The sequence below is a fragment of the Hyperoodon ampullatus genome (genome assembly GCF_949752795.1).
Source record: "Hyperoodon ampullatus genome assembly, chromosome: 2".
NCBI classification, from domain to species: domain Eukaryota; kingdom Metazoa; phylum Chordata; class Mammalia; order Artiodactyla; family Ziphiidae; genus Hyperoodon; species Hyperoodon ampullatus.
The window spans coordinates 114,348,802-114,372,966 of record NC_136915.1 but is presented as its reverse complement, the minus strand read 5'-3'; the positions used below and the strand labels follow the sequence as shown (position 1 = coordinate 114,372,966).

The window sequence follows — 24,165 nt, the reverse complement described above, 5'->3', positions numbered from 1 at the left end:
CTTCATCTTCAGGAGGGATATCCAGGGTGTCACCTTCCTTCCCATTCTCTTGACCAGAAGTTACCAGATAATACTGTCTTTTTAAAAATAAAATTTAAAAAGCTTTGCTTTGTTGTCTTTTCAGACAGACATATGCATATACGTTTTAGGTGTTCTTATAAGAGAAAAGATGGTTTTTAAATGTGCCAAGTTGTGTGTGTATATATATATGTATGTATATATATATATATATCTGCTGCGTGATTAGTAAGCAATACAATAGTTAAACATTTTCCCATTACTTTTTTCTAATATTGGACCAATGCTCTCCTAATTGTACATTTCCTCTGATGACGACGCTCTGACTTGTTTAGGTAGAAACATTGACCACCTTCCATTCCATTGAATCTTTCTTTTTCTCCTTTCTGTGTCAATCTTGAGGAAAAAAAAAAAAAAAAAACAAAAGAGACAGGGGATGCCAAAGATCCCCTTGAGCAGAGAAAAAGCAGAATAAATATTTTATTAAAGAAAAAAGAGAATTAAGAAAATAGTTTGGAGTATTTTCTTACTGTAGAGAAGCACTGTACATTACTAAGAGACCTGGGTATAAGATACTCACGTGTGGAGCTGGGAAAATCGCATGTCCAAGCCCGTTTGAGTGGTTTCTTTTGGTTTTCATTGCAGGGAGCCGGGTGGGAGGGAGGTGGGAATAGGGGCACTTTGGGGGTCTTCTAGTCAAAGCAGGAAAATGACAAGAAAGAGATTAAAATTCAATATTTCCTTTAATAGTGTTAAACACTAAAATTTTAAAAAAGACGAAAAAAGAAAAAAAAACTTTGTAAAATGCGAGAACAGAAGCAAAAGACACTACGCTCTGTCATTTTATCTTTCTTTTGTTGAAAGACTAAAAACTGAAATGTTTTTTAGACAATCAAATGTTAGGTAAGTGCAAAAACTTGTTTTTTCTTACTGGTGTAGAAATTAATGCCTTTTTTTATTTTTCGGTTGTTTTATAATAACGAATAAAAAGAACCCCCTAGCTGCCAGGCGGGTTTTGGTGTTTGAAATGCGGGGCAAAGCACTACATCACTGCAAATAGATACAGAGTTAGTCTGCATGTCTGTAGGCTGTGTGATTGCGGAAAATATAAATGCTGCTAATATATTTCCTTTTTACAAAAGCATATCTAAATAGATGATTGTTTTGATGTTAATCTTTGTAAATTATGTATTACCAATTTTAACATTGGATGTAATTGCATAAAAAGCTTGCATCTCAATCCTTGAAAGTCTAGTATTAAATGGAAAAAACTTTTCCTAACTACAGAGTGATGAGCTTGCTATTTTTTTCCTCTTTCCTATCCTCCAGTTGTCTTTCAGGATCTTCTCCATCGTGTTTCCAAAGAGATCTGTTTAAAACCACATCATCAGCATCCTGGGCCCCACATGGGCACGCTAACTGCTGTCGACTATCAGATAAAGCCATTTCCTCAATATTACAATCTTTTTGGTCTGGGCCCAGCCTAGCCAATCAATATAATAATCTTCTACACCTCTACCCCTTGTAACACATAGACATCATAAGTTTATGCTACATTTTCTAGGCCACTATGTTAGACCGTTTCCACTGTAAGCAATTTACATGTATTCATTTATTTAGTCTTCACAACAGCCTTTTTGGTTGGTACCAAAACCAAATTTTATAGATGAGGAAACTGAAGCAACAGAGAGGTTAAGTAACTCACCCAAGATCTTGTAGCTAGTTAATCCTCATAATAGCCCTCTGTAGTTACTGTACCCATTTTTGTAGAAGCAAAAACTGAAGCTCTGGAAGGTTAAGTATAACTTGCCAGAGATCACCTAGTAACTAGTGTTGGAGCCAGAACTCCAAAATCTTTATGTTCATCTGCAAATAGGAAAGTGTCAGAAATAGCCAAAGCATGATTCTACTAAGGAAGATAAATCCATTCCTGCCAACAACCGAAAGACCTAACAAAATCTTGCCCCAGACAGGAGTCAGACATTTAGGCTTTGAGTCGGCTAGAATATAGTTGCTCGGAAGCATCAAGACAGTTAGTTGACTGCAAGAGCTCAATCTCCACCCCTACAAGAACTTGGGGTTCGTCCCACTATTACACACTAGTCTATTCATGGCTGCAAAAACAATACATTAGTAGTAAAGTTTTTTTAATCTTTATTTTTTTAACCTTTAATATCCCTTTAATACCTTACAGGTGTTCTATTCTAGATAACATGTAATGATAATAGTACAAAACTAATTTCATATCAATGTTTGTCCTATCTCAAGATGTCCTGCAAGGAGGTCCCCTGTTCTGTTACCTGAGAACCATTAGGCTCCAACTGCCAATATCACCATATCTCACTGATGCTCTGACAGTATTGTTCTAGGACTCCTCCCACTTTTGAGGATTACCCACTATAAAACCGGGCACATAGGGATAGGAGTCAGGAAAAGGAGAGGGCAGGTTGAATCACAGGAAATGAAAGCTCTATATCAGTAAAGGATTTCTGAAACTTTAGAATCATGCCCCCCCACAAAGATTACTCTGTAGATCTCACTTTAAGAAATATTGGTACCAAAGTCACCTTTTATATCTACTTTTATAAATTAAAACTTTATAAAAATAAAACTTCTTTTTGCAGGAGTAATTTGCAATTGAAGAAGCATCATAAACTTGAGTACTCCCGCTCTTAAGAATATAACTGAATTCCCAGAGGCTCTCAGAATCCAGTTTGAAAAACATCACCCTAGAAAACACCTGAAATGCAAACTGAGGTCCAAAACTGAGAGGGCCGCCAAACACAAAAAGCAAAATTAAAGCAAGGAGCAGGGCCTCCCTGGTGGCGCAGTGGTTGAGAGTCCGCCTGCCGATGCAGGGGATACGGGTTCGTGCCCCGGTCCGGGAGGATCCCATATGCCGCGGAGCGGCTGGGCCCGTGAGCCATGGCCGCTGAGCCTGCGCATCCGGAGCCTGTGCTCCGCAACGGGAGAGGCCACAACAGTGAGAGGCCCGCATACCGCAAAAAAAAAAAAAAAAAAGCAAGGAGCAGATGAATAACATAAATTGGCCAGGAATGGGGAGCATTAAATCTTAGAAAATGGCTAAAGTATGAGACATCTGATTCTAACCAACCCTGCCCCTGAGTATTTCCAAAGCTTCAGATCTAAGATTTTTATTTCCTTAAGTCCTTTCTCTTAACACCAGCCCATTGTGCTCTTAACCAAGTTCCCAAAGATGAAGGAAAACTTAAAATTTCTTTCCTCTGTTTCACCTCATAGTTCTCAGCTTCTCCCTAACTTTCCTGTTGCCTGGTTATAATTATAGCTTTCTGTTCGTCTAACGTTTTAGTGATTCTCCTCTAGGCAGTCATTTATAGTGATTTCCAGCCCCATCCTCCAAGCTCTAGAGCATTTAGCTATTCTCATTTCAAAAGCCTGAAATTCATTAACTTCTAACAAAGTAATAGATGTCAAGTTATTATGCTTCCTAAAATTATAGCACCACAGAATGGTGATATTAAATAGAAAAAAATGTGTCCCTTCTTAAAACCTTTAATCTTTCCCATCACCTCAGACAGGAGTCTGATAAGCACAATTTCATGGACTAAGTCTTCCCAACTCTCCCATATCTCCTCAGGCTCCTACCTTTATCAGTCTCACCAAGCAAAGATATCAAGTCTCAGGCTAGAGAGGCACTTCCTGCAAGTCAGGCACCAATCGGGGGCTACTTCACCATTCCTAAGGGAACAGAAAGAACTAGACCTGGGCTAGGAAGGAAGCATCTCCCTTGGGCTCCCCATAACATGGCCTCCCTCCCCTCCCCCCTAGCCTATGTCCTGAAACCGACAGTGACAGACAACGTTCAACTCCCACTCTTTATTGGGACACAGGAAGAAGAAGGCAGACCGACACCACAGGGCCACCCGCCAGGGGTGTCCAGACTTCAGCACCTAGTACAGCATGAGTATATCATAAATACAGGCAACATGGGATGGGTGGAGTGGGGAAAGTTTCCATACACAGGAAGAAGCCTAGAGGCCCTTCTAGTCTTGGAAACTGAGGCATATACTGCACTGGCACAATCTACTTACAGATGAAAAAGATAGAGGGGGGCTAGATTTCCATTTTGCAGATAGGGAGCTATTCCCTACTGCGGATTGGAAAGAGGAAAGAGATTGCATGGAGGGAAATGCCTTTTTATACATTTGGAAGAAGAGCAGATTTCACCTTATAGATGGGTATGGGAGGGAAGGAGGAAAGTTTATTCTACATGTTAGCAGAAATGGATGTGGGAGGAAAGTATCATTTTGCAGACAGGGAAAGTACTTCGGGGATGATCAGTTTACATGGGGGAGTGTTCACAGGCCATTCCATTCCCAGGTGACAGGAGGGAGAGAGGTGCAGGAAAGGAAAAGGTCCTAGGCCTAGAGAACAAGAGAGGTGTACCCCACAGGCACCAGCCCCTCCACTCCATCCTTCCCACAGCGGAGCCAGTCCTCATCCACAGTGGCGATGACATGCAGCACTTCCCCATGCCGGAAGCTCAGCTGGTCAGGTCCTGCAGCATTGTGGTCACAGAGAGCTCGGACTGCCCTGTGAGGAGCCAGAGGGAGATGCTGGGATGAAGTGAGGCAGGGGTGCCCCGCTGTCCCCAGCCTCACCTTCCCACTGTGGTATGTCCCTGTTGGTTCAGCTCAGTAAACATCAGTTGGGCTCTGGAAGAGACATGGGGACCATCTATCAACATGTTGATTCTATTTGGGGCCCCAGCCCTCTCCCGAGCTCCAAACCCCCTCTTTAGCTGCTTATTTGATGCAATTTGCTCTTCTCTGGTGCTTCAAATTCAACATATGCAAACTAAATGACTCATCTTAGCCCTCCAAACCAGTCCCCTTGTGTCCCCTATAGTGGTAAATGGCATCACCTTCCACCCAGTTGCTCCTGGCAAAAAACAGGCTATCTCAGCCTTTACATCCAATCGATCACCAAAACCTGTTTGGTGTTTGTATCTCCCACCACTCCATTTATCTTTCTCTTCAACCCCACTGCCATTGTCCTCATTTAGGCCTCTATACTCTTTCTCTGGACCACTGGCATATGATCTAACTGGTGTGCCTGAATCTTGACAACCCTCTCCAGCTCCATTCTCCAAATAGCAGTCAGAGAGCTGTTTAAGTCTAAAACTTAAAACAAGCAAGCCTATTATCACCAGGCTTAAGACCCTTCAATGGCTCCCACTGCCTTGGAGTGATGTCCAGGTTTCTTAGCTGGCCTACTGAAGCCATCAACCTCCCTAACACCACTTCCAGCATCCTCCACTCCAGCCACAACTAATCATGTACTCATAGTTCCTCACTTACCACACCTGGGCTTCTCCACCTTTGCATCCTGTTCCTTCAGATGCACACCCCACACCATCACTAGGCCTTCTCTGAGTCCCCAGACCTGAGGAAGAAGCCCTGTCTCTATGGCTCCAAAGGACTCAGTCTTCCTTCCTAGAGTCTTTCCCACACAGAGTTGTAAATGCTCGTTTATTCACTGGTATCCCCACTGGAATACAAGCTCCTTGTGGGCAGGGACTCCAACAGGTTTTCCTTTGCATTCCCTCCCCCAGCATAATGCTAAGCACATAGTAAGTACTTGAAAAGTAATTGAATGGAAAATCAAGAAGCCTAATTCAATGGATTGAGAGAACCGAAGCCAGACCCTAAAGTCAACACAGCCCCTCATACCAAATTAGAAGACCCCACTAAAGAGAAGAACAGTGCCCCCATGGACACACGTGTGCGTTCATATACACATACAGTAATAAAAGTTACCACTAACTGGGCACCTTCTGTGTGCCAAATGCTTTTATATAGAATAAAATCACGTTTAGTCTTCATGACAACCATAACAAAAGTATAAATTATCCTCTTTTTACAGAGAAAGAAACTAAGGTTCAGAGAAATTAGTGTCACACCAGTAATAAATAGCAAAGATGCAACGCAAACCAAGCACTGTCTGACTTTACACCCCAAGGCCGTTTACACCACCTCCCATCTACTCTGTGAAAACAGAAAAACACATAGGTATAACACACACACTGCTTTCTCCCCGACCCTCCTTACCTGTGGGTCTGTGCTGTGCTGGGTGCCGAGACCTCAAGTTCCTTAGGAGAAGAGGGAGTCTCGGGAGGTGCCCTCCGCTTCACCAGAGCCAACACACTCACTGTCGGGGACAGCCAGCTGGATGGTCTCCTGGAGGAAAGTGCAGGGTCACAGAGGTCAACTCACCTCCATAAAAAGAACCCAGGTACCCAGGACTTTGGAGGGAGGAAGAGGCTGAGGGACACAACTGTGGTTCAAAAGAGGTCAGGAGTTGGTCACTGCTGACGGCAGAGTGGCAGTTGTGGGACAGTTACCTTTAGGGTGACTAGGGAGGTGACAACGAACGTCTACAACACCAAAAACTACAAAGGGACCTATGGAACCAGCAGGCTTAGATCCAGAGGGTCACTAGAGAGTACCTGAAGCCATTAAAGAGCTACCAATGGTCAAAACCTAGAGCAGGAGTTGGCGAATTTTTTCTTTTTTTCTAAAGGGCCAGAAAGTGTTCTTGGCTTTGAGGGCCAAGAGGCAAAATGGACAATATTATGCAGGTATTTACATAACTGTTAAAACTTAACGACTTAAGAATATAACCATTTTTACTTCAGGGCTGTAAAAAGCCAGACTGTCAACCTCTGACCTAAAGGATCCCTACTGAGTTTCAAATTGGGGTGACTGAGGGAATTCCCTGGCGGTCCAGTGGTTAGGACTCGGCACTTTCACTGCTGGGGCCCGGGTTCTCAATCCCTGGTCCAAGAACTAAGATCCCACAACCTGCGTGGCGCGGTCAAAAAACAAATTGGGGTGACTGAGGGCTCTGAGAGGAGGTCAGAGGTCATGGAGAGGACCAGGGACCCCATTACCTGGACTTTGGGGCTCCACTCTCAGTTTCTGTGAGGCCCCCAGGCACTCCAAACAGTCTCCCCAGCCATACGCCTCTGCCTGGTGCAGCTTCCTCTGAGGGCAGGGACCTCTCCTGTGCGACCTCAGTTGCAGTCCTGTGATGCCTCGATCCCCACCGGGGAAGAGGGAAGCCCTCGGTGCCACCAGAGGCGTAGACCCGGGAAGCCTGGGTCAGCTGCTCCCACCAGCTGCCTTGGGTAGGAGGGCTTGAGGGGGCCGAAAGGCCTGGAGGGGTCTCCCCAGAAGCCCCCCGGAGGCTCTGGGCCAGCCGACCCCCCCAGTGCAGCATGGCTTGCACAGTCTGCTGCAGGGCTGGAGGTGAGCCTGGGGGGTCAGGGGCCTGAGGCAGGCCCAGGGGCAGGTGGTGGTGGTGCTCAAAAAGCAGGTCCAGGTGGAAGGTGAGCACCGACAACGGCTGCAGCAGGAGCAGCAGCTCCGTGGACAAGGAGGGGCAGCCACCCCGGGCCAGGGAGAAGAAGCCGGTGGGCAGGTACAGGAGGGACAGCAGGCCTGGGAAAGAGCAGGCTAACATCAGCCCCCGCTCTGGGCCTAGTCCAGAGCATCAGCCCACCAATCAGCGAACATCCTCCCAGGCCTCTTACTATGCTGGGCACTGGGGCAGAGAGAGGGGGACACGGAGGGGTGCAGAGCTGCCACATCCCCGCCTGTGTGGAACCACGGCCTAGAGAGGGAGACACATGTAGAACGTGTGGTGACAAATATATAATGAAAAGGAGGACTTGAGGGCCATGGGAGCAAAATGGGTGGGCGGGGTGGGGAATAGGGGTGAGTTAGCCTAGTTTGAGGTGGGGGTGGAGCCTTGCTGAAGAAGGACCCAAAGGATGAATGAAAGTGAATGAGGAGGCAGGAGGAGCAGGAAGCCCTATTCTAGGTGGAGGGACAGTGAAAATAGGGCCCTGGGGCAGGAAGAACAGGAAAGGAAGACTGTCACAGGACCAGGGAAAGCCCAGACCTGAAGGCAGCGAGCAGAAGAAGGCAGAGGCCAGATAACCAAGACTTTGGAGGTTACAGTGAGGGTTTGGGTCGTTCCTCCTATGGACAATAAGACTCCTTGAAAGAGTTTTAAGCAAGAGTAGTAAGATCTGGCACCAGGGGGAACCAACAGAAGAGATCCCTTCCCCCACCGGCCCCAGCCTAGCACCCCCATCCTCTCCCATCTGAGCCTCTGACCTGCATCTTCCTGGAGACTGGAAAACCACAGCTCCAACTGCTTAGTGCTGGAGGAGAGAGGAGGGAACAGAAGTTCAAGGAGGTGGAGAACTCCAGCCCCCTGTGGGTGGAGGATGGGAGATGAGATTGGAAGAGGGAAGGCCTTCTCTGGGGATATGGGGCACCCACCAAGTGTCCCACCCATGACACTCCTGCTGTCCCCAGGCCATGGGAGGGATGCCAGAAAGAAGGCCACTCACTTGAGGAGGCCCAGGATGAAGGCGTGGAAGCGGCTACGGCTGCTTCTTAGCAGGGCCAGACGGCTGACCTGGCCATACAGGGTTCCGAGGGAACGGGCGCTGGAGCCTGAGGACACAGGGCGCAGTCAGCCAGGCCCAGTCACTGCCCCAGTCCCTACCCCAGTCCCTACCCCCGCCCACCCAGCCCCCCACTCTCCCCGCTTCACCTGGCTTCACAGACGCCTCCACCACGCTCCAGGGGCTGCTCCGGCGCTGCCCAGTGATGAGGTCTTTCCGGAAAGGCTTCAGCCCGTCGGCCACCAGGGCATGGAGGGCCGGACAAAGGGTGGTCAGCACGAGGTGCCCCACATCTGGGCTCAGACGGCTATCCCCCAACTGGGCCTGGAGGCAGTGCAATGGGCATGGGTCCAGAGATACCTCCAGCCTTCTCCCCACCGATTGCTCCTGCGCCTCAGAGCTACATTCACCTCCTCAACCCCAACGCCCTTCCCACAGGCACCTTCACCTTCTGCACTAAGTTCCGGGCAGCCCCAAAGTGCGAGATGATTTTATCCACTGAAGCGCTGACAGCTATCAGGAGACCTGGGTGGGGGGCAGGGAAGGGAAGAAGCGTCAAAGCCCCCTGTCTCTCCCCAGGCAAACCCCAAGGAACTTGGAGAGCCCGGTTTACACAATTTGACCCTGAGAGAGGAAGGCCTAAGCGAGGGGAAGTTGATTCCCAAGCCAAGGGTCAAAAGTCAGGGTGTCCTACCTTTTTTCTGCTCCTGCAGCTGGCCAGTCCCACTCTGGGCTTCTGCCATCCACAGTCGCTGGTCCCCGGGGACGCCGGTGAACGACCAGGAACTACGGACTGGGGTAAGGGAAAAAGAAGGCAGTGACACTTACCAGGGGTTACCCCAAGGACTCCAGGCTTCCACACGGGTCATCTCCCGTGGGTCTGCAGCATCCCTGCCCTTGAAGTCTTGGGAAAGGGAGCACAGGGCTGGGTGGAGCATAGGGCAACTCGACCCGGGCTCCCAGAGTGAAATCTTGCACATATCTCAGCACTGCCATCCTGCTCCCCACTTCCCGGTTCCTATTTCCCTTCCTCACGGCCCAGCTCCCACCTCTCCTCGATCCCGGAAGTCCCGACGTGGGGCAGCCGCGCTCACCTCCCGCCTGCCAGGCAGGGGCCTGTAAGGCGGGAGATGACAGGGCGAGGGAAGGGAGGGGCAGCCTTGTGCCCGCCGCCCGGGGCCCTTGTCAGGTCTGCAGGGACCCAAGGAGCACGTGGGGAGCCTGGACCAATGGAAAGACAGACAGACGGGAAAGGGAGGAGAGACGGGGGAGAGGAGACCCAAGGATTGGGAGGCTGGAAGGCGCCGGAAAGGGGAAACCGGGGTCCTGCGCCAGCATCTCGGAGGAGGGCTCCCGCTGCAGCCCACGTGGGGCTGGCCCCATGGAGAAGGAGTGACCAGAACCCCTTCGGCCAATGAGCTCAGCGAACTTCACCCTCTACCCTTCCCGAACAAGGTGGGGATCAGCCTCGAACTGCACTGGCCAGGGAATTCCACAGAGGGTGTGACCCAAGGTCCTTACCAATGGACTTGCTGGGACCCCCTTAAACGCATGGAAGCCTGCTAAGCCCGTATCCACTATGCCCGGGCCTCGAGGGAGAGTGGCCGGGCCACGCAGCGGGGAAAGCAGCAACCTTCGCCCAGTACAGGGAGCCAGCAGGGACAGACTCCCCAGTACCAATGAACTTAGAATCCGCCCAGGTTGAAGGGCAGGACCCAGAATCGGTCAGGGCGAGGATGGGTGGGGCTTTGGAGTGGGCGGGGCAGCCCCGCCTGAGGCGTGGCCCGCGGGGCTGGCCCGGGTCCGTCTTACGTAGCCTGGGAGGAGGCGGTGGGCTCCTGGTCCAGCGAGGGGCCTTCGGCGGATGAGGTGGCCATGGCAGCGGGGGGGCGGGTACCTGGCGGAGTGGGGAAGCCGCGGCGGGGAAGGTGCTACTTCTGGGAAAGAGCGGGGACAGCAGCAGTGCCAGCTCAGGGCTGGCCAGGCAAGGCAGGTCCCCCCTAGCCGGAGGCGAATAGGCCCCCACCGGGGACAGGCGGACAGGCAGCAGCTGCTCCTCTGGGGGACTCGGCGCCCCCAGTAGCCGCAGCCTAGCGCCGGGCCAGCCGGCCAGAGGCGCCAGGAGCAGAGACCCAGCTGCGGCCGCGCCCCCACCCTCCAACAGGGGGCGCCCGTCAGCCGAGAACCGGAAAACCAGAGGCCGAGGGAGCGGGAGGGGACCGGCTGCAGGCGGGATTGGCGGGGCAGGTGCGGAGGGGAAGGAGGCCAGCGGGATGGGCAGCCAGGCAAGGAGGGGCGGGAGAAAGAGGGAGCAAAGAGTTAGTCCCGTAACCCAAGGACCCACCCAGTTTCCCTTTCCCGGAGCGCTCCCTGGTAGAAGGGGACGGGAAGGATGGGTGACACAGAATGGAGGGAAGACAGGGCGTCGGGTTGGAAGCTTTGGAGGTGTGGGCGAGGCCAAAGCCCAGCCCTCCTCTCGCTACCTCCAGTGGCCTCTTACCCTCAACGCTGGCCTGCGGGCCTGGCTCCTCCGGCTCCTTTGCGGCTGGGGCCTCCTCACCAGCAGCTGGGCTCCCCGCCCTGCCCTCTTCGGGCTGCCCCTCTGCTATGGGCTGCAGCCCAGGTCGGTTCTTCTTCCTCCGGGGAGGGACGGGTGGAGGTGGGGGCCGGGGCGGGACCAAGGCCCAGCCAGCTGGGGGGTCTCGGGGCGGGACTGGCGGGGGCGGGGCCCGGCTTCGGGACCTGAGTTCCTTGAAGGTGGTGACTTCCCGGGGAGGCGCCGGGGAGCCACCGAGCGACCCCGTGGGGGGCAGCTCGGTGTCTGGCGAGAAGATGATGAGCCAGTCACTGCGGTCTTTCTTGGCCTGCGGCACGAGGGGCAGCCCTGGGCCCCGCTTGCGCTTCTGGGCCAGCTCGTGGAAGGACGTGATTGTCCGGTGGGGCACTGGCTCCTTGCTGACGTCACTTCTCCATCCCCCATCAGTTTTCCCTGCATCTGTTTTGGAGCCCGTATCAGTTATTCCTGTATTGGTCTTCCAACCAGAGTCGAATTTTCCAGGTTCAGTTTTCCAGCTAGAGTTAGTAGTCCCATTGACTTTCCAATCAGAGTTATTGTTCTCAGTGATTTTCCAGCCAGCTTCAGTTTTCACTTTGTCAATTTTCCAAATGGGGTTGATTTTCCAACTGGGTTCGGTTTTCCCAGCATCGATTTTCCCATCATCAGCCTCTAGGAGGTCAGAGGTAGGGAGGTCCTGCTCCTCAGCCTCATCCTCTTCCTCTAGTCCTGGGGAACGCAGGTCCTGGCAGGTGGTCAGGGCATTGCAGTTGGAGTCCAGGCCAGGGCCAGGTGGAGAGGAAGCTTCAGAGCAGGAATCAGGAGAGCAACAAAAGCTGTCTGGGGAGCAGGCGCCTGGACCTGCAGAAGCCAGTGGGGAGCCTTGCTCCAGAGGAATGATGCTGGGCTGAGGGTGGACATCCTCATTGCCAGGGAGGTCCCTGGAGTAGACCGAGATGGGGGACTCATCAGGGCTAAGATCTGAGCAGGAGCTGAGAGAGGAGGAGCAACCCGGGTCCGAGGGAGAGGCAGCCCCCTCTTCGTCCTGTGCTGGGTCCTGCCGGTTTTCTAGGCCTGGCCCATGCTCCTGGCAACATCGGCAGGGAACGGCTGGGCTGTTGGAATTGGCGTCCACCAAGGTCCCGCTGCAGGGGCCCCGGCTCTCCTTGCCCCCAGTGTCCCCTGGGGGAGGGGATGTGCTCAAGGGCCCCTCCCGAAGCTCCGGACGGCGGGACAAGTGCAGGCCCAGAGAGACATGCTGGAGGTGGATGTGGTTGAGGTTGCAGAGTAAAGCCCTCTGAGGGGACAGCATGGTGCCAGCGGCGACGGGATGGTCTCTAGAGAATGAGAAGGAGCAGGCCTCTCACATCCACCTACCTGGCAACCGCAGAGGCAGCCCTAGAAGACAGGGATGGTGAAACCCAGCCAGTGAGGGAGCGGGCCGCGGGAAGGACACGGAGGTGACTGACGGCTGGGGCAGGCCTGGAAAGGCGCCTTGGACAATATTTAAATGAGATGCAAATAGACATCGACTGGCCATTAGTTTCCGCTGCAGTGTTTGCAGGTGGAGTCGAATGTAACCCCCCGGGAATGGGGCGGGGAGGGTCAGAGAATGCGGCTGCGCTCTCGATCTCCTTGGAGGTGCGGGGGCTTGTAAAAGAATGGGGCCCAGAATGGGCTCCGGGTCCTCTCTGCTGCAATCTGGCCCTGCTCCCCAGCCTGCCCCTCACTCCCAGGGGAAGGGGTCAAGGGACGCCCCGCCCAGATGCTCTGAAATTGGGTGGTGGGGAGGCTCGTCTGGCTGGTTGATGCAGGAAAGGGGCGGGCGTGGGGGAAAGGACGGAGCAGCCGTCATCATGTCAACTCCGCCTGGCAGGCAGGCCAGCCGGCACAGACACCGAGCTCCGGGCTCCGGCCTCCAGCCACGGTGCACGTTCACCCTGCTCCGAAGACCAGCGCGTCTATCCATTCTCTCCGCACTTGTCTCTATCATCCAGCTACCACCCCCCCCCCCTTCTCTATTCATTTTTTACCGCTAACCTCTCTTGCCCCACACCGCGTGCCCCAATCCGTCCATCCACACCCACAGGACGAGCCATCCTCACCAGGGTCCTCCTGAAACCGCTCCAGCGTCTGCTCCTTCTCAGCTCGGGTCCCCGCCCGGCCCGCACAGACTGGAGGGGAGGGGAGCTGGGACAACCCGCCGCCAGCGCTGCGCAGCCGCGCCCCTTCACGCATGGGCGTGGCGTGGCTCAGACCCAGCCCCCAGCGCTTGACGTCTCGCCTGTGCCACCCACCCAGGCCCGGCTCAATGGCTTTTGATGCGTCCTAAGCTTTCAGTCCCAAGGGGGTCCTGAAGCCAAGGCCCGAGGTCCTCGCTTCCATGCAACTGCCCCCCACCCTGCCCATTCTAGACAGAGCTGCGCCCCTGGCTGGCACAAGCAGGAACAGAAGAACCACAGGTTAGACGACAATTTATTGAGAGCCTCCCCTCTCCACCTTCACAGTCTCTGAGTCACTTTTTCCGCTTGTAGATCTTGTTTGCTAGCCCCAGGAAGATGGCTGGGGGCAGGGGCGCAGCATACTGCTCAATGAGACCCATAATGCGGCTGTAACTGTGTTCCTCGTACTGCGTGAACACAGCCCGAAGATTCATCTCCTCATATAGCGCCTTTACCCGGGCCACCTTCTCGGCCTCATTCTGCCCATAGTTCTCCTGAAGGATTGGGGGCAGGAAAATGGGCTTATTAATCTCCCCCCAGCACCTCCAGGTCCCCTCTCCTTCCCCCATCCAGAAAATCCAGAACATCTCCAACGCCATTCACTCCATTCCTGCCTCCAGTTTCAAGTGTCTCTTAGTATCTAAGATCTTGAACCTCCCCCTCCCCCTCCCCATCCCAAATGCTCAGATAGTGGCTCAGGCCTCAGTTTCCTCTAGCCCAGGTTTTCTCAACCCTTGGCACATTTGAAATTTGGGGCTGGATAATACTTTGTGTGGAAAGCTACTGTATGCATTGTAAGATGTTTGGCAGCATCTCTGGCCTCTACCCACTAGAGAGACCTGAGGCACGTGCACACACACCAAGTTATGACAACAAAAAAATGTCTCCTGACACTGCCAAACGTCCTCTGGTGGGGGGCAAAATCATCCTCACTGAAGAACCAATTCTCTATCCCCTTTTTCAGCAGCTCAGGGATCCACAGCCCTCTCTCAGGCACCTGCAGGATCTGGCGCTGTTCCGGAGAGGCCCGTTGCAGACACTGAACCACCAGCCAGCTGCACTTGTTGTCCTGGATGTCAGTGCCGATCTTGCCCGTCACACTGGGATCCCCAAAGAGATCAAGGAAATCATCCTGGGTGGGGGCGGGTGCAGAAAAGGAGGAATGAAGAGGCTCCAAGGCAGGGAAGGAGGAAAGGTGGAGCCTTTTCTCTGCCGGTGCCTCATGCCTTCCTACCTGAATCTGAAAGAACTCTCCCATCTCCAGCAGGATCTTCTTGGCATTGGCATGCTCCTTCTCCCCATCAATGCCCGCCTACAGTGAAAAGGGGATTAACAAGCCATACACCAGAGGTGCCTTCATCTTCCTGGCCGCTTCATTCCACAAGGTCTTGCCCCAGTGCAGCCCCCAAATCTCTCCTCTCCTTTCAGACATCCCTGGCTTCCCTGATCTGGGAAGTCCTGACTGATGGTCCAGCCCCTATCCTACTTATTTTAGCTAGGTCTTCCTGTGAGTCATAGCAGAGGTGAGTCCATTCTGGAGGCCCTCAGACTATCTCTTCTCTCACAAGGCTCAGTCCCTGAGTCACTCTGATCCTTCTTCCTAATCTTTTTGCCATTTCCAAATTCTTTCAGGATGAAAAGGAAACTTGGAGAAGGTCAGCATAGACAGTTAATCCCACCAACCCGCCTCCGAATCCAGTCTCCTCCCTCTAAGCCTGAATTATATCCTCCCCACTCCTATCTGTATGCAGATGGAGGATTTATTGTTCCCCCTTGATGGGCCATCCACATTCATATTAACCACTCAGTTAATTTTTACAATAGTCCCATGGGTGGGGATTTTTATCCTCATTTTACAGCTGAGGAAACAGACTCAGAGAGATTAAGTAACTTGCTCAAGATCACACAGCCATTCAGTGGGGGCACCAGATTGTCCAAAGTTGTCTGCCCTGTGGCCTCCTATCCAAAAGCCCACATGCGCAGGGCAGCGAGGGTGGGGAGGCTCACTCACCATATACATAGCAGCAGCTACAGGAAGGTAAAAGGAGTAGAAAGCTGTCTTGTACTTGACAATAGATTTGTACCTGAGTACGGGGAGAAGATAAACTCCTCAGAAGGATAATGCCCCCGCCCCAGCCCTCCCTCACTGTCCAGATATGGTTCCCATTGTCCCTCACCTCTTTTCAGTGAATCTGCCAAGATCTACATTGCCCTGGGGGGCTGTGATGAGGTCCAGGGTCTGTCCGATCTCAGTCTGATAAGAACTCTAAGGAAGAGGAAAATGGCCCATGACCTGGGCTTTCTCCAGGGCTGGAGAACCCTGAAATCTTGGGCCCTACACCCCATACCAGTTGACAACTGGGCAGTCAGAAAGACAGCAGGAGGGAGAGAGGCCCAAGACTCAAGGCCCATCCAGTCACACACACAGTCCCTTACCACTCGGCAGTCACAGAGACACAAAAGCCCCTCTCATCACCACCACCCTCCCCAATTCCCTTCCCCATCCAGGCAAACCGAGGTATCTCCTGTGTCCCGAAACAAGCTAGACGAGAATGTCCTACAGAGGCCAAGGCTACTGTGGGCAGCCTCTGGGCACTGAGCCCTGGTCTGCAGCACACCTGCAGGAAGAGCTCAATCAGGTTCATATAATAGGGCTGCTCCCGGCAGTAGAACTTCAGCAGGCGGTAGACACATGCTTCCAGAAGGAAAGCATCATTGATTGCATCCAAACCTATGCCTGGCTGTCAAGGACACAGAAAAACAAGCAATCAGTCTTTGGCCTAGACTCATACCAAGAACCTGTAACTCTGAACACCTCCATAGTCTCCACGTGACCATCTCTGTGGCCCGTTCCCATGCCCACCGCTACCTTCCCGCCCACTTTACCTTCTGATACCAGCAGATCTGGCCCCGTCGGGTGAGGGATGAATCCATGATGTCGTCTGACACCACGAAGAAGGCTTGGAGCTAGGAGAATGAAAAGTGGAATAAGAGCCCCAGGGCTCCTTATTACTGTTCCTTCTACCAGAAACAGAGCTGCTGCTTTTGAGAATCACTGAGCTGGTAAGGAAGGTCAGGATGAGGAGGCCGAGGACTTTTTTTTTTTTTTTTTTTTGCCACACTATGTGGCATGTGGTATCTTAGTTCACCAACCAGGGACTGAACCCGTGCCCCTGCACTGGGAGCGTGGAATCTTAACCACTGAACCACCAGGGAAGTCCACCAAGGACTTTTCATCTGTGCTGTGGGACTTTGGAAAGTTACATGACTTCTTTGGCTCAGGCTTCCCAACTATAAAAAGGGACAAAAACTCCCTTGTTTTCAAAGTAAGAGACACAACAGATCTCTGGCATCTCCAGACAAGCAGCCCTAGACAATCCCTGGTATCAGGGGGATGATGAAACATCTTCATATACTGTACTCTCTTGCCAAAAACTTCAGTGAATGCTTCAGGTAAGATTTCTTCATGCAATTTGACTTTACATGACTTCTGGAACAAAAAAGCCTGTTCCTGTGTCCTCCCCGGGCACTCTGCTTACCTACTCCAGTGACCAGAAACAAAACCCCACCTCAGGGAGCTCATTTGGGAGCGCAGGTCTAATAGGATGGAACTGAAGTCTGACTTCTGGTAACTTTCACCCATGGGTCTTAAACATCATCAAAGGGCTTACTCTTCTGAGTGCCAGCCTACTTGAAGGTACCCAAACGTGCTGGTTCCCCAAAGGACTGTGAACTCCTTGGAGGCAGGGCAATGTGTTTGTCCCCCTGGCACTCCCAGAGCCCAGCACAGCATGCTCCCAGAGTGGGTGTGTCATAAATGTTTGTCTAAGAAATAAATGAGAGAATGAAGCACGGTAACGTCCCCCAGGATACTTCTTGCAGTCAGGCTACACATTCCGGCTCCTTCAAACAGCTTTTGAAGACATGGGTTTTGTTTTTTCTGGTTTTTTTGGCTGCACCATGCGGCTCGCGGGATCTTAGTTCCCTGACCAGGGACTGAACCTGGGCCCTCAGCAGTGAAAGCACCGAGTCCTAACCACTGGACCACCAGGAATTCCCCAAAGATATAGTTTTTAAACCTTCACCCCACCCTGATCCCTGTATGTGCTCTAGTGGATCTGCATTGCTCAGAGGAAGCGCCCAACACCACCCACCAGCTCATGTGTGGGCAGTGCAGAAAGGGTTATGGCGATCGCTGCTCTTGTTCCAGGCGAAGTCCCTGGGGAAGAGGCATCCATCTGCACCTTGACCTCTGACTTCGCCCTGGAGTGGGACCTGGGTTTTCCACACTGGGGGCACATGTTTTATTTACAATGTGTTTATTTGGAGTGGCATTGTTCCCCTGAAGCCACAGGTCCGCTGCCTCCCCTGAGTGATTACAAGGGCCATCTGGTTTCAACCAGCACCACTCAACCAAGATTGTCTCCAAAGGGCATTCATTCTGTGGCCTCCCTCAATCTTCTCTGCCCCCCAACTGCACTTTCTATTTGTTAGAACTTTAAATCTATAGGGATGGTACCACAGTACTGGGTTGAGTTTTTTTAGTCATCTTCCCAGGTATGTACTATAGTGGGAAGTAACAGGAAATATACCACATTACCTATGTAGCATCCTTACCAAAATGTTTACCCTGATTATTTCCTCATGATATTAATCAGATTGGATTGTGAGATACTCTACCAAATAACTGGCTTGGACTTTAAAAAAAGTCAATTGTGATAGAGGAAGTATTCTAAAGACTGGAGAAGAACTACCAAATGCGATACATTACTCCTGCTTGGATCCTGGATGTTAAAAAAAAAAAAAAGAAAAAAAAACCTATAGTGGACAATTGGGGGGGATTTACAAGTATTTAAATATGGAATATACATTAGATAATATTTTAGTACCAATGTTAAATATCTTGGATGTTGCTATGATCTGGATGTGTCCCCCACCAAAATTCATATGTTGAAATCCTAACCTTCAAAGATGATGGTATTAGAAGGTGGGCCCTTTGGGAGGTGCTTAGGTCATGAGAGTGGAAGCCTCATGAAAGGGATTAGTGCCGTTATGAAAGAGACCCCACAGAGCTCCCTTGTCCCTTCCACCTGAGGACACAGCAAGGAGATGCTGGCTATGAAACAGGAAGAAAGCCCTCAGTCGACCGTGCTGGTGCCTTGATCTTGGACCTCGCAGCCTTCAGAGCTGTGAGAAGATATAAACTTCTGTTGTTTATAAGTTACCCAGCCTGTGGTATTTTGTTGTAGCAGCCCAGACAAAGATGTGATAACAGTATTGTGGTTACATAGGCAAATGTCCTCATTTTTAGGAAGTAAATGCTGAAGTAGAAAAATAAGAGATTGAAGGAGATGAGGTAGAAGTGAAAGGAAGATAGAAGCAGAAATTATAACAAAAATCATCCAAAACAATGGTGGACAGCTCAAATGGAATCCTGGGGAAGTGACAGCAGTACAGCTGCATTTAAGAAAACACGGAGGGGGGACTTCCCTGGTGGCGCAGTGGTTAAGAATCCGCCTGCCAATGCAGGGCACGCAGGTTCGAGCCCTGGTCCAGGAAGATCCCACATGCCACGGAGGAACTAAGCCTGTGTGCCACAACATGAGCCCACGTGCCACAACTACTGAAGCCCTCGCGCCTAGAGCCCGTTCTCTGCAACCAGAGAAGCCACCGCAATGAGAAGCCCCCGCACCGCAACGAACAGCAGCCCCCGCTCGCCGCAACTAGAGAAAGCCCGCGCGCAGCAAGGAAGACCCAACACAGCCAAAAATTAATTCATTAATTAATTTTTTAAAAAAAGAAAACATGGGAGTTCCCTGGTCGTCCAGTGGTTAGGACTCAGGGCTTTCACTGCCAGGGTCCAGGGGTCAATCCGTGGTCAGGGAACTAAGATCCCGCAAGCCTCATGGCACAGCCAAAAGAAAAAGAGAGAAACACCCCCAGGTGCACCCAGTGCGGCTGAGGTTAACAGCAACTGATTCTACCAGGTGAGCTGTTGGCCCCTTGCGCTCTCGCCTCCCTCCGCCCCACAGCTCTGCCCCCTCCTCCTGCCCTTCCCTCCTTGCCCGCCCTCTGTGTTTACGGGCTCCTCGGCCCCTCCCGATCCCTAGAAGGGCACCAGGGGCCCTTCACCAGGGGACCCATCCACAGTGAGGCCATCGTCCTTCTACCTCCTTGGAGGCAAATCCCTATTCTCCAGCCCCATCTCTCTTACAGGCTCCAGATTGGAATTTCCAACACCTGCAGGACAGACAGCTCCGCCTGATCTGCCTGATCTGTTCATACCGAGAATGCGGTGTGGCTGACTCAGCTCGTCACGTCCTCCCTCGGGCCAGCTGCTCCTCTCCGCAGGGCAGAATCACCTGTCCTTCGCCAAGCCCTGAGCGTCTTCCCTCCTGGGCTCACTGGCCCCCTCCTCAGGGCCTGGCACCGCCGCCCCCAGAACCTGATCCCCCTGTCGCTAATGAAGACTTTAGGCCAGGCCAGCAAACCATACACCTTCAAGGGCCAAGTGAGCTTGGAGACAGGAAGATGTGGGGATTGGAGCAAGATAGACAGACCCACACATGTCCCGTCTTGGGAAAGTGGCCTCAATTCAACTTCAGCCAACTGTTGCTACATGGGACTCTGGACCCAGATCTAGCAATTTTCCAAGTAATGCTAGAAATCTGGTGTTTCATGTGAAATCTCTTCTTTGTTAGATTTAGGGAACTTAATTTTAAAATATTTTCGAAAACTACCAATGGGCTTCCAGTTTTCAATCTTTGCCACAGAATAACCTTCTAGAAGAACTATCTTACTTCTGTGGCTGTCCTCTGCTCAGAGAAAAGAGTTGACAACTTTATGGCCAGTTCCAAGGCCCTGGCCCGCAGCAAGTCTACAGATGAAATGTGTACCTACTGGCAAAAGAGTTTCCCCACATTTGTTAACCCTTGGAGTAATTCACTAAGTCCAGCTGCAGCACACCAGAGGCGCAGAAACCCAAACAACCAAGAAACCAAGTTTCAGGCCCATCCCTCCTTGCCCCACCCCATCCTACCCAGCGTACCCCACTCTAGTAAACCTCATCTTCTCCTGCCCCTCCCCCTCCCTCTTACCAGTTCCACACACCAGCCCACGGTCAGGGCCCGCCGCAGACTATCAGCATCCTGCTTTCTGGGCTCCACCAGCTCCCGGAACGCTACCAGCACTGTCAAACCCCGATGGTACTTGCCTCCGACCGCATTGTACTCCAGGACCTGGGGACAAGGGCAGAGGGACAAGGCATCAGGGTTTGCAGAGCAGCTATTCTGAGAGTTCTCCTTGCCCTTTCCCACTTCCAACCACGAGACCTAACTTTTTCCTCCTCCACCCCGACCCCTCCTTCAGGCAGCCTCTGGAATTGCTATTCTCTTGGCTTCTTCCCAAATCTTGGAGCACAGCTAGAAGTTCTCCAGTCCCCAGGCTCTCTCTGCATTGTCTTCTTCGGTACACTTAAAGGCTCCACACTGGAGATTAAAATCTGCTCCCAAACCCAGGACAGGGCTTGAACTGGGCGAAAACTCTGTACGTGCTACTGATAGGGACAGAGTAAAAGGACAAAGTAGGTGATTAAATAGTTAATCCCACTAGGGGACTGTAAGGAAAGAAAAAAAGTATGAGAGACCCCTGTAAGTTAATGATCACTGAAGAAAGCAGGTTTGCTTAACCACAAAACCAAGCAGGCCTGCTTAGCAACAAAACCATGCAACAGAGCATAAGATATGCCCCAAAACAATAAAACAATGGTGGCATGAGACCCACATCCTGCCCAGTGAGTTCAGTAAGTTAATGACCCCTAGAACATGCTCTCTGCACACACAAAAAACAATTTATGGAAAGGCGACATTTCAGTGTAAAAGACCCTCATTGTACTGAGACCTGAAATAATTGTTCCATAGTGCCACGACAGTCCTGGCTTAAACATGTAGGGACAAGAAAACTCCCCTGCCCAACCCGGAGGAGGAGCTGATGATGAAAGCGTGACATCTACTCAAGAATGAGGAAGAAGATGGTCTTGTCCTCCTCCCCACTTTTCCTTTGATTATAAAACTGTAGCCCACGAAGTTCTTGGGGTGCAGCACCCTCTCACCCACTGGCTTGTAAGCCTCACAAGCATTCTATTCTAATAAATCACTTCTTTTCTATCACTTTGCCTCTTGCTGAATTCTTTCTGCGCTGAGACATAAAGAACTGGAGCTCCTCAGAGCCCCCCGAAACACCACCTAGAGGTTTCACTATGGGAATGGCTGACGTGCTCACGTCTCTCCTTCACCCCATCCCCAATTCTCCTAACTTCCCCTTGACAGCCCATTCCTCCTTTCTCAGCCACCTCCTCCAACCCACAGTTCAACCTATCTGTAAATGAAAAGCCTCTTTCACTTTATTAAAGGCAAGCCCCCTACCCACAGAGTTGGCCAGAGGACAACTTGGAGGGGACCGAGGTTGGGGAACCCACCCCCCACTCCTCCAATGGCATCCCCTCCTGCTGGGGCCTCTCATTGTGCCTTCTGCTGCCCTGCTGTCAACCAGATCTAATTCACTGGGCAGACTTCCCTTTTAATTTCCATCCCAGTGTAGACAGACATCCTTTTCCTTAGTTCCTCTCAGACAAATGATACAGCATTTACAAAAAGAATTACTGGATACTCCAAAAGAATAAAAGAATTAGGCAACTTAAGTATCCCAGCAGTAGCTCCTGTTCTAGAGCAGGGGTTTCTGATGATACACTAGCTTCACTCAGGCCCACTTCAGACTGCTTCCTCCCAGGTCCCTGACAAGGTAGCACCTTATGATTTCTGGACACCAAATTCCCTTTCTCAACAAAACTAAAGACTTAAGAGGTTCAAGGCCCTTCACCCCCATACAAAGCAGTCTGGCTGGCTCAGCAGAACCACAAGGCAGGATTGATCAGCTGACTAAATATACCTGCCCAGGCCCCAGCCCCTCCAGAGTGGACCCAGAGTCACTCAGATAAAAGCCTGCTCCCATACCTGTCAAAAGCCAGAGCTGGATCCCACACATGCACAGAGAGTGCAAAGGTTCACTCTCTCAAGTCGTAAACCCCTCACCTCCTTGAGTCGGGCAATAGCATCTCCCGTCTCTGGGTGTCCAATGTCCTCCTCAGTCAGCACCCTGACAATCTGGGAGAAGTGCTGGATGAAATCCTGCCTTCCTTGGGCATAAACATCCAATTTCTGGTCTCCATTCATTCTGAGGGAGGAGTAAAATGCTCTGACAAGAGGGAGGACAAGTCAGAAACCTAATCAGCTGCTCCCCTCCCCAAGGCCCCTCACCCCGCCAAACTCACCGAGGCTCCTCTGTCCATGCTTGGCACCAGCAGCGGGCACTGTGCCAGGCCCCCAGGACTGGGCACCCATGCACCAGGGAGGGCTGCGGTAGGGAACCCAGCCACCTCTCCCGGGGCACCCAGCAGGGGGCTGGCAGCAAGAAGAACCCCACAGATCTCAGCCAGCGGGACAGGGGCAGCATGGGGGGTGGCATAGGGAGGGGGCATCGAGCACTCCCTGCAGGAGCAAGCACCAAAGGCAGATGCACGTTGTCAGCTCCCTGGGTCACCCTCCAAACTTTTACCTCCATACCCAGAATGCCCCACTCTCTTCTGGGCTGAGCTTGAGGACATTTACAGAAAGAAACGCAGGGAACAAATAGTATGGCTGGGTGACCAAGACTCAAATGATCACACTTAAAATAAGACGGCTAGAACTTAATGCCACCTAACTTTATCCGGTTGAAAAACCGTCAACGCCTCCTCCAGGGAGCCTCTGGAATTGCTACACTCTTCGCTTCTTCCCCCAAGTTCTGGAGCACATGATAGAAGAGTACAGAGTAAAGGACCTCAGGACTAGGGGCTGGGAGGACCCTTAAATCACCCTATTTTATGGAGGTCAAACTGAGGCTCTAGGAGATAGGAAGATACCTGGGGAGTGGGGAGTGTCAGCGCCAAATCTAGAACACAGGTCTCCCCTGGTAGGCGGGGAGAGGGCAGCACAGGCTCTGAGATGCCTCAAGAAGAGAAGTGAAAGAGGAACCCCTGGGTGCTATGGACATGTAGCCTGGGGCTCTGGGACTGGGCGTCCTGAGCCTCACAGAACTGGGACTGCGCAGACAGCCTCGGAGCAACACTGGGTGGGTGGGGAGGGTTCGCAGCATAAGAGCAAAGCAGGGTGCAGTTATGCTGTGGGGTTCCAGGAAAGCACATGGCAGAGTTCAGGAGTTTCTGCACATCCACAGTGTCAGTCGGTCCCACCAACCCCCAAAACGGGGGAACTCTAACACAACAGACTGAACCTCCTGTGCCTTAAAGTATCGCTACAGAGGTAAGGCCGACTTTCTAACCCCTGCCAGCCCTCGACCTCTCTCACCTGTTCCTGGACGCCAGTTGCTGCTCCAAATTGTTGGCTGGGTACTCCTAAAAGCCGGACCGCTCGGCGCTCAGCTCCCTGGGACCAGTAGTTCTCGATCTCCTTTCACTCTAGGCAGAAATGCTTCATTAGACTACAATTCCCGACATGCCATAGGAGTGACAAGGACCACGCGATCTAGTGCTGGCTGGCTGGGCGGAGACGAGACATACTGATTGGCTGCTTCCCCTCGTATGAGCATGAGGCCCTGTAACCAACAGCCAATGGAAGGGCTGCGCTCAGGGCCGGAAGTTAGGAGGAGCTGGAGTGGGCGGAGGGTGGGGTGAGGATGGAGGCAGCCGCGGATGGAGGCAGCCGCGGATGGAGGCAGCCGCGGATGGAGGCAGCCGCGGATGGAGGCAGCCGCGGATGGAGGCAGCCGCGGATGGAGGCAGCCGCGGATGGAGGCAGCCGCGGATGGAGGCAGCCGCGGATGGAGGCAGCCGCGGATGGAGGCAGCAGAGGTGA

General features: G+C 52.1%; 2 protein-coding genes across 6 annotated transcripts; both read right to left on the bottom strand.

Annotated features, from left to right (window-relative positions):
- Positions 1–3,861: 3,861 nt before the first annotated feature.
- On the bottom strand, positions 3,862–12,345 carry RUSC1 (RUN and SH3 domain containing 1; the record flags this gene model as incomplete). 5 transcript variants are annotated; one of them, XM_079696366.1, is made up of 10 exons in its annotated part: positions 3,862–4,593; positions 6,111–6,239; positions 6,953–7,502; positions 8,184–8,230; positions 8,423–8,528; positions 8,629–8,803; positions 8,922–9,004; positions 9,174–9,272; positions 10,292–10,702; positions 10,980–12,345. In XM_079696366.1, the coding sequence occupies 10 exons, from the start codon at positions 12,343–12,345 to the stop codon at positions 4,425–4,427; spliced, it is 3,135 nt and encodes a 1,044-aa protein (XP_079552492.1). In that variant the 3' UTR covers positions 3,862–4,424. The 5 variants fall into 5 exon arrangements, with proteins under 5 accessions (XP_079552492.1, XP_079552493.1, XP_079552494.1 ...); XM_079696367.1 differs by having other exon boundaries at positions 8,928–9,004; XM_079696368.1 differs by lacking the exon at positions 10,292–10,702 and having other exon boundaries at positions 8,928–9,004.
- A 1,150-nt stretch (positions 12,346–13,495) lies between these two features.
- FDPS (farnesyl diphosphate synthase) lies at positions 13,496–22,485 on the bottom strand (the record flags this gene model as incomplete). Its single annotated transcript, XM_079696860.1, has 9 exons — positions 13,496–13,749; positions 14,253–14,387; positions 14,490–14,567; positions 15,267–15,339; positions 15,433–15,521; positions 15,874–15,996; positions 16,142–16,222; positions 20,353–20,493; positions 22,345–22,485. 9 exons carry the CDS (start codon positions 22,483–22,485, stop codon positions 13,549–13,551), a joined length of 1,062 nt encoding a protein of 353 aa, XP_079552986.1. The 3' UTR covers positions 13,496–13,548.
- Between the last annotated feature and the right edge of the window lie 1,680 nt (positions 22,486–24,165).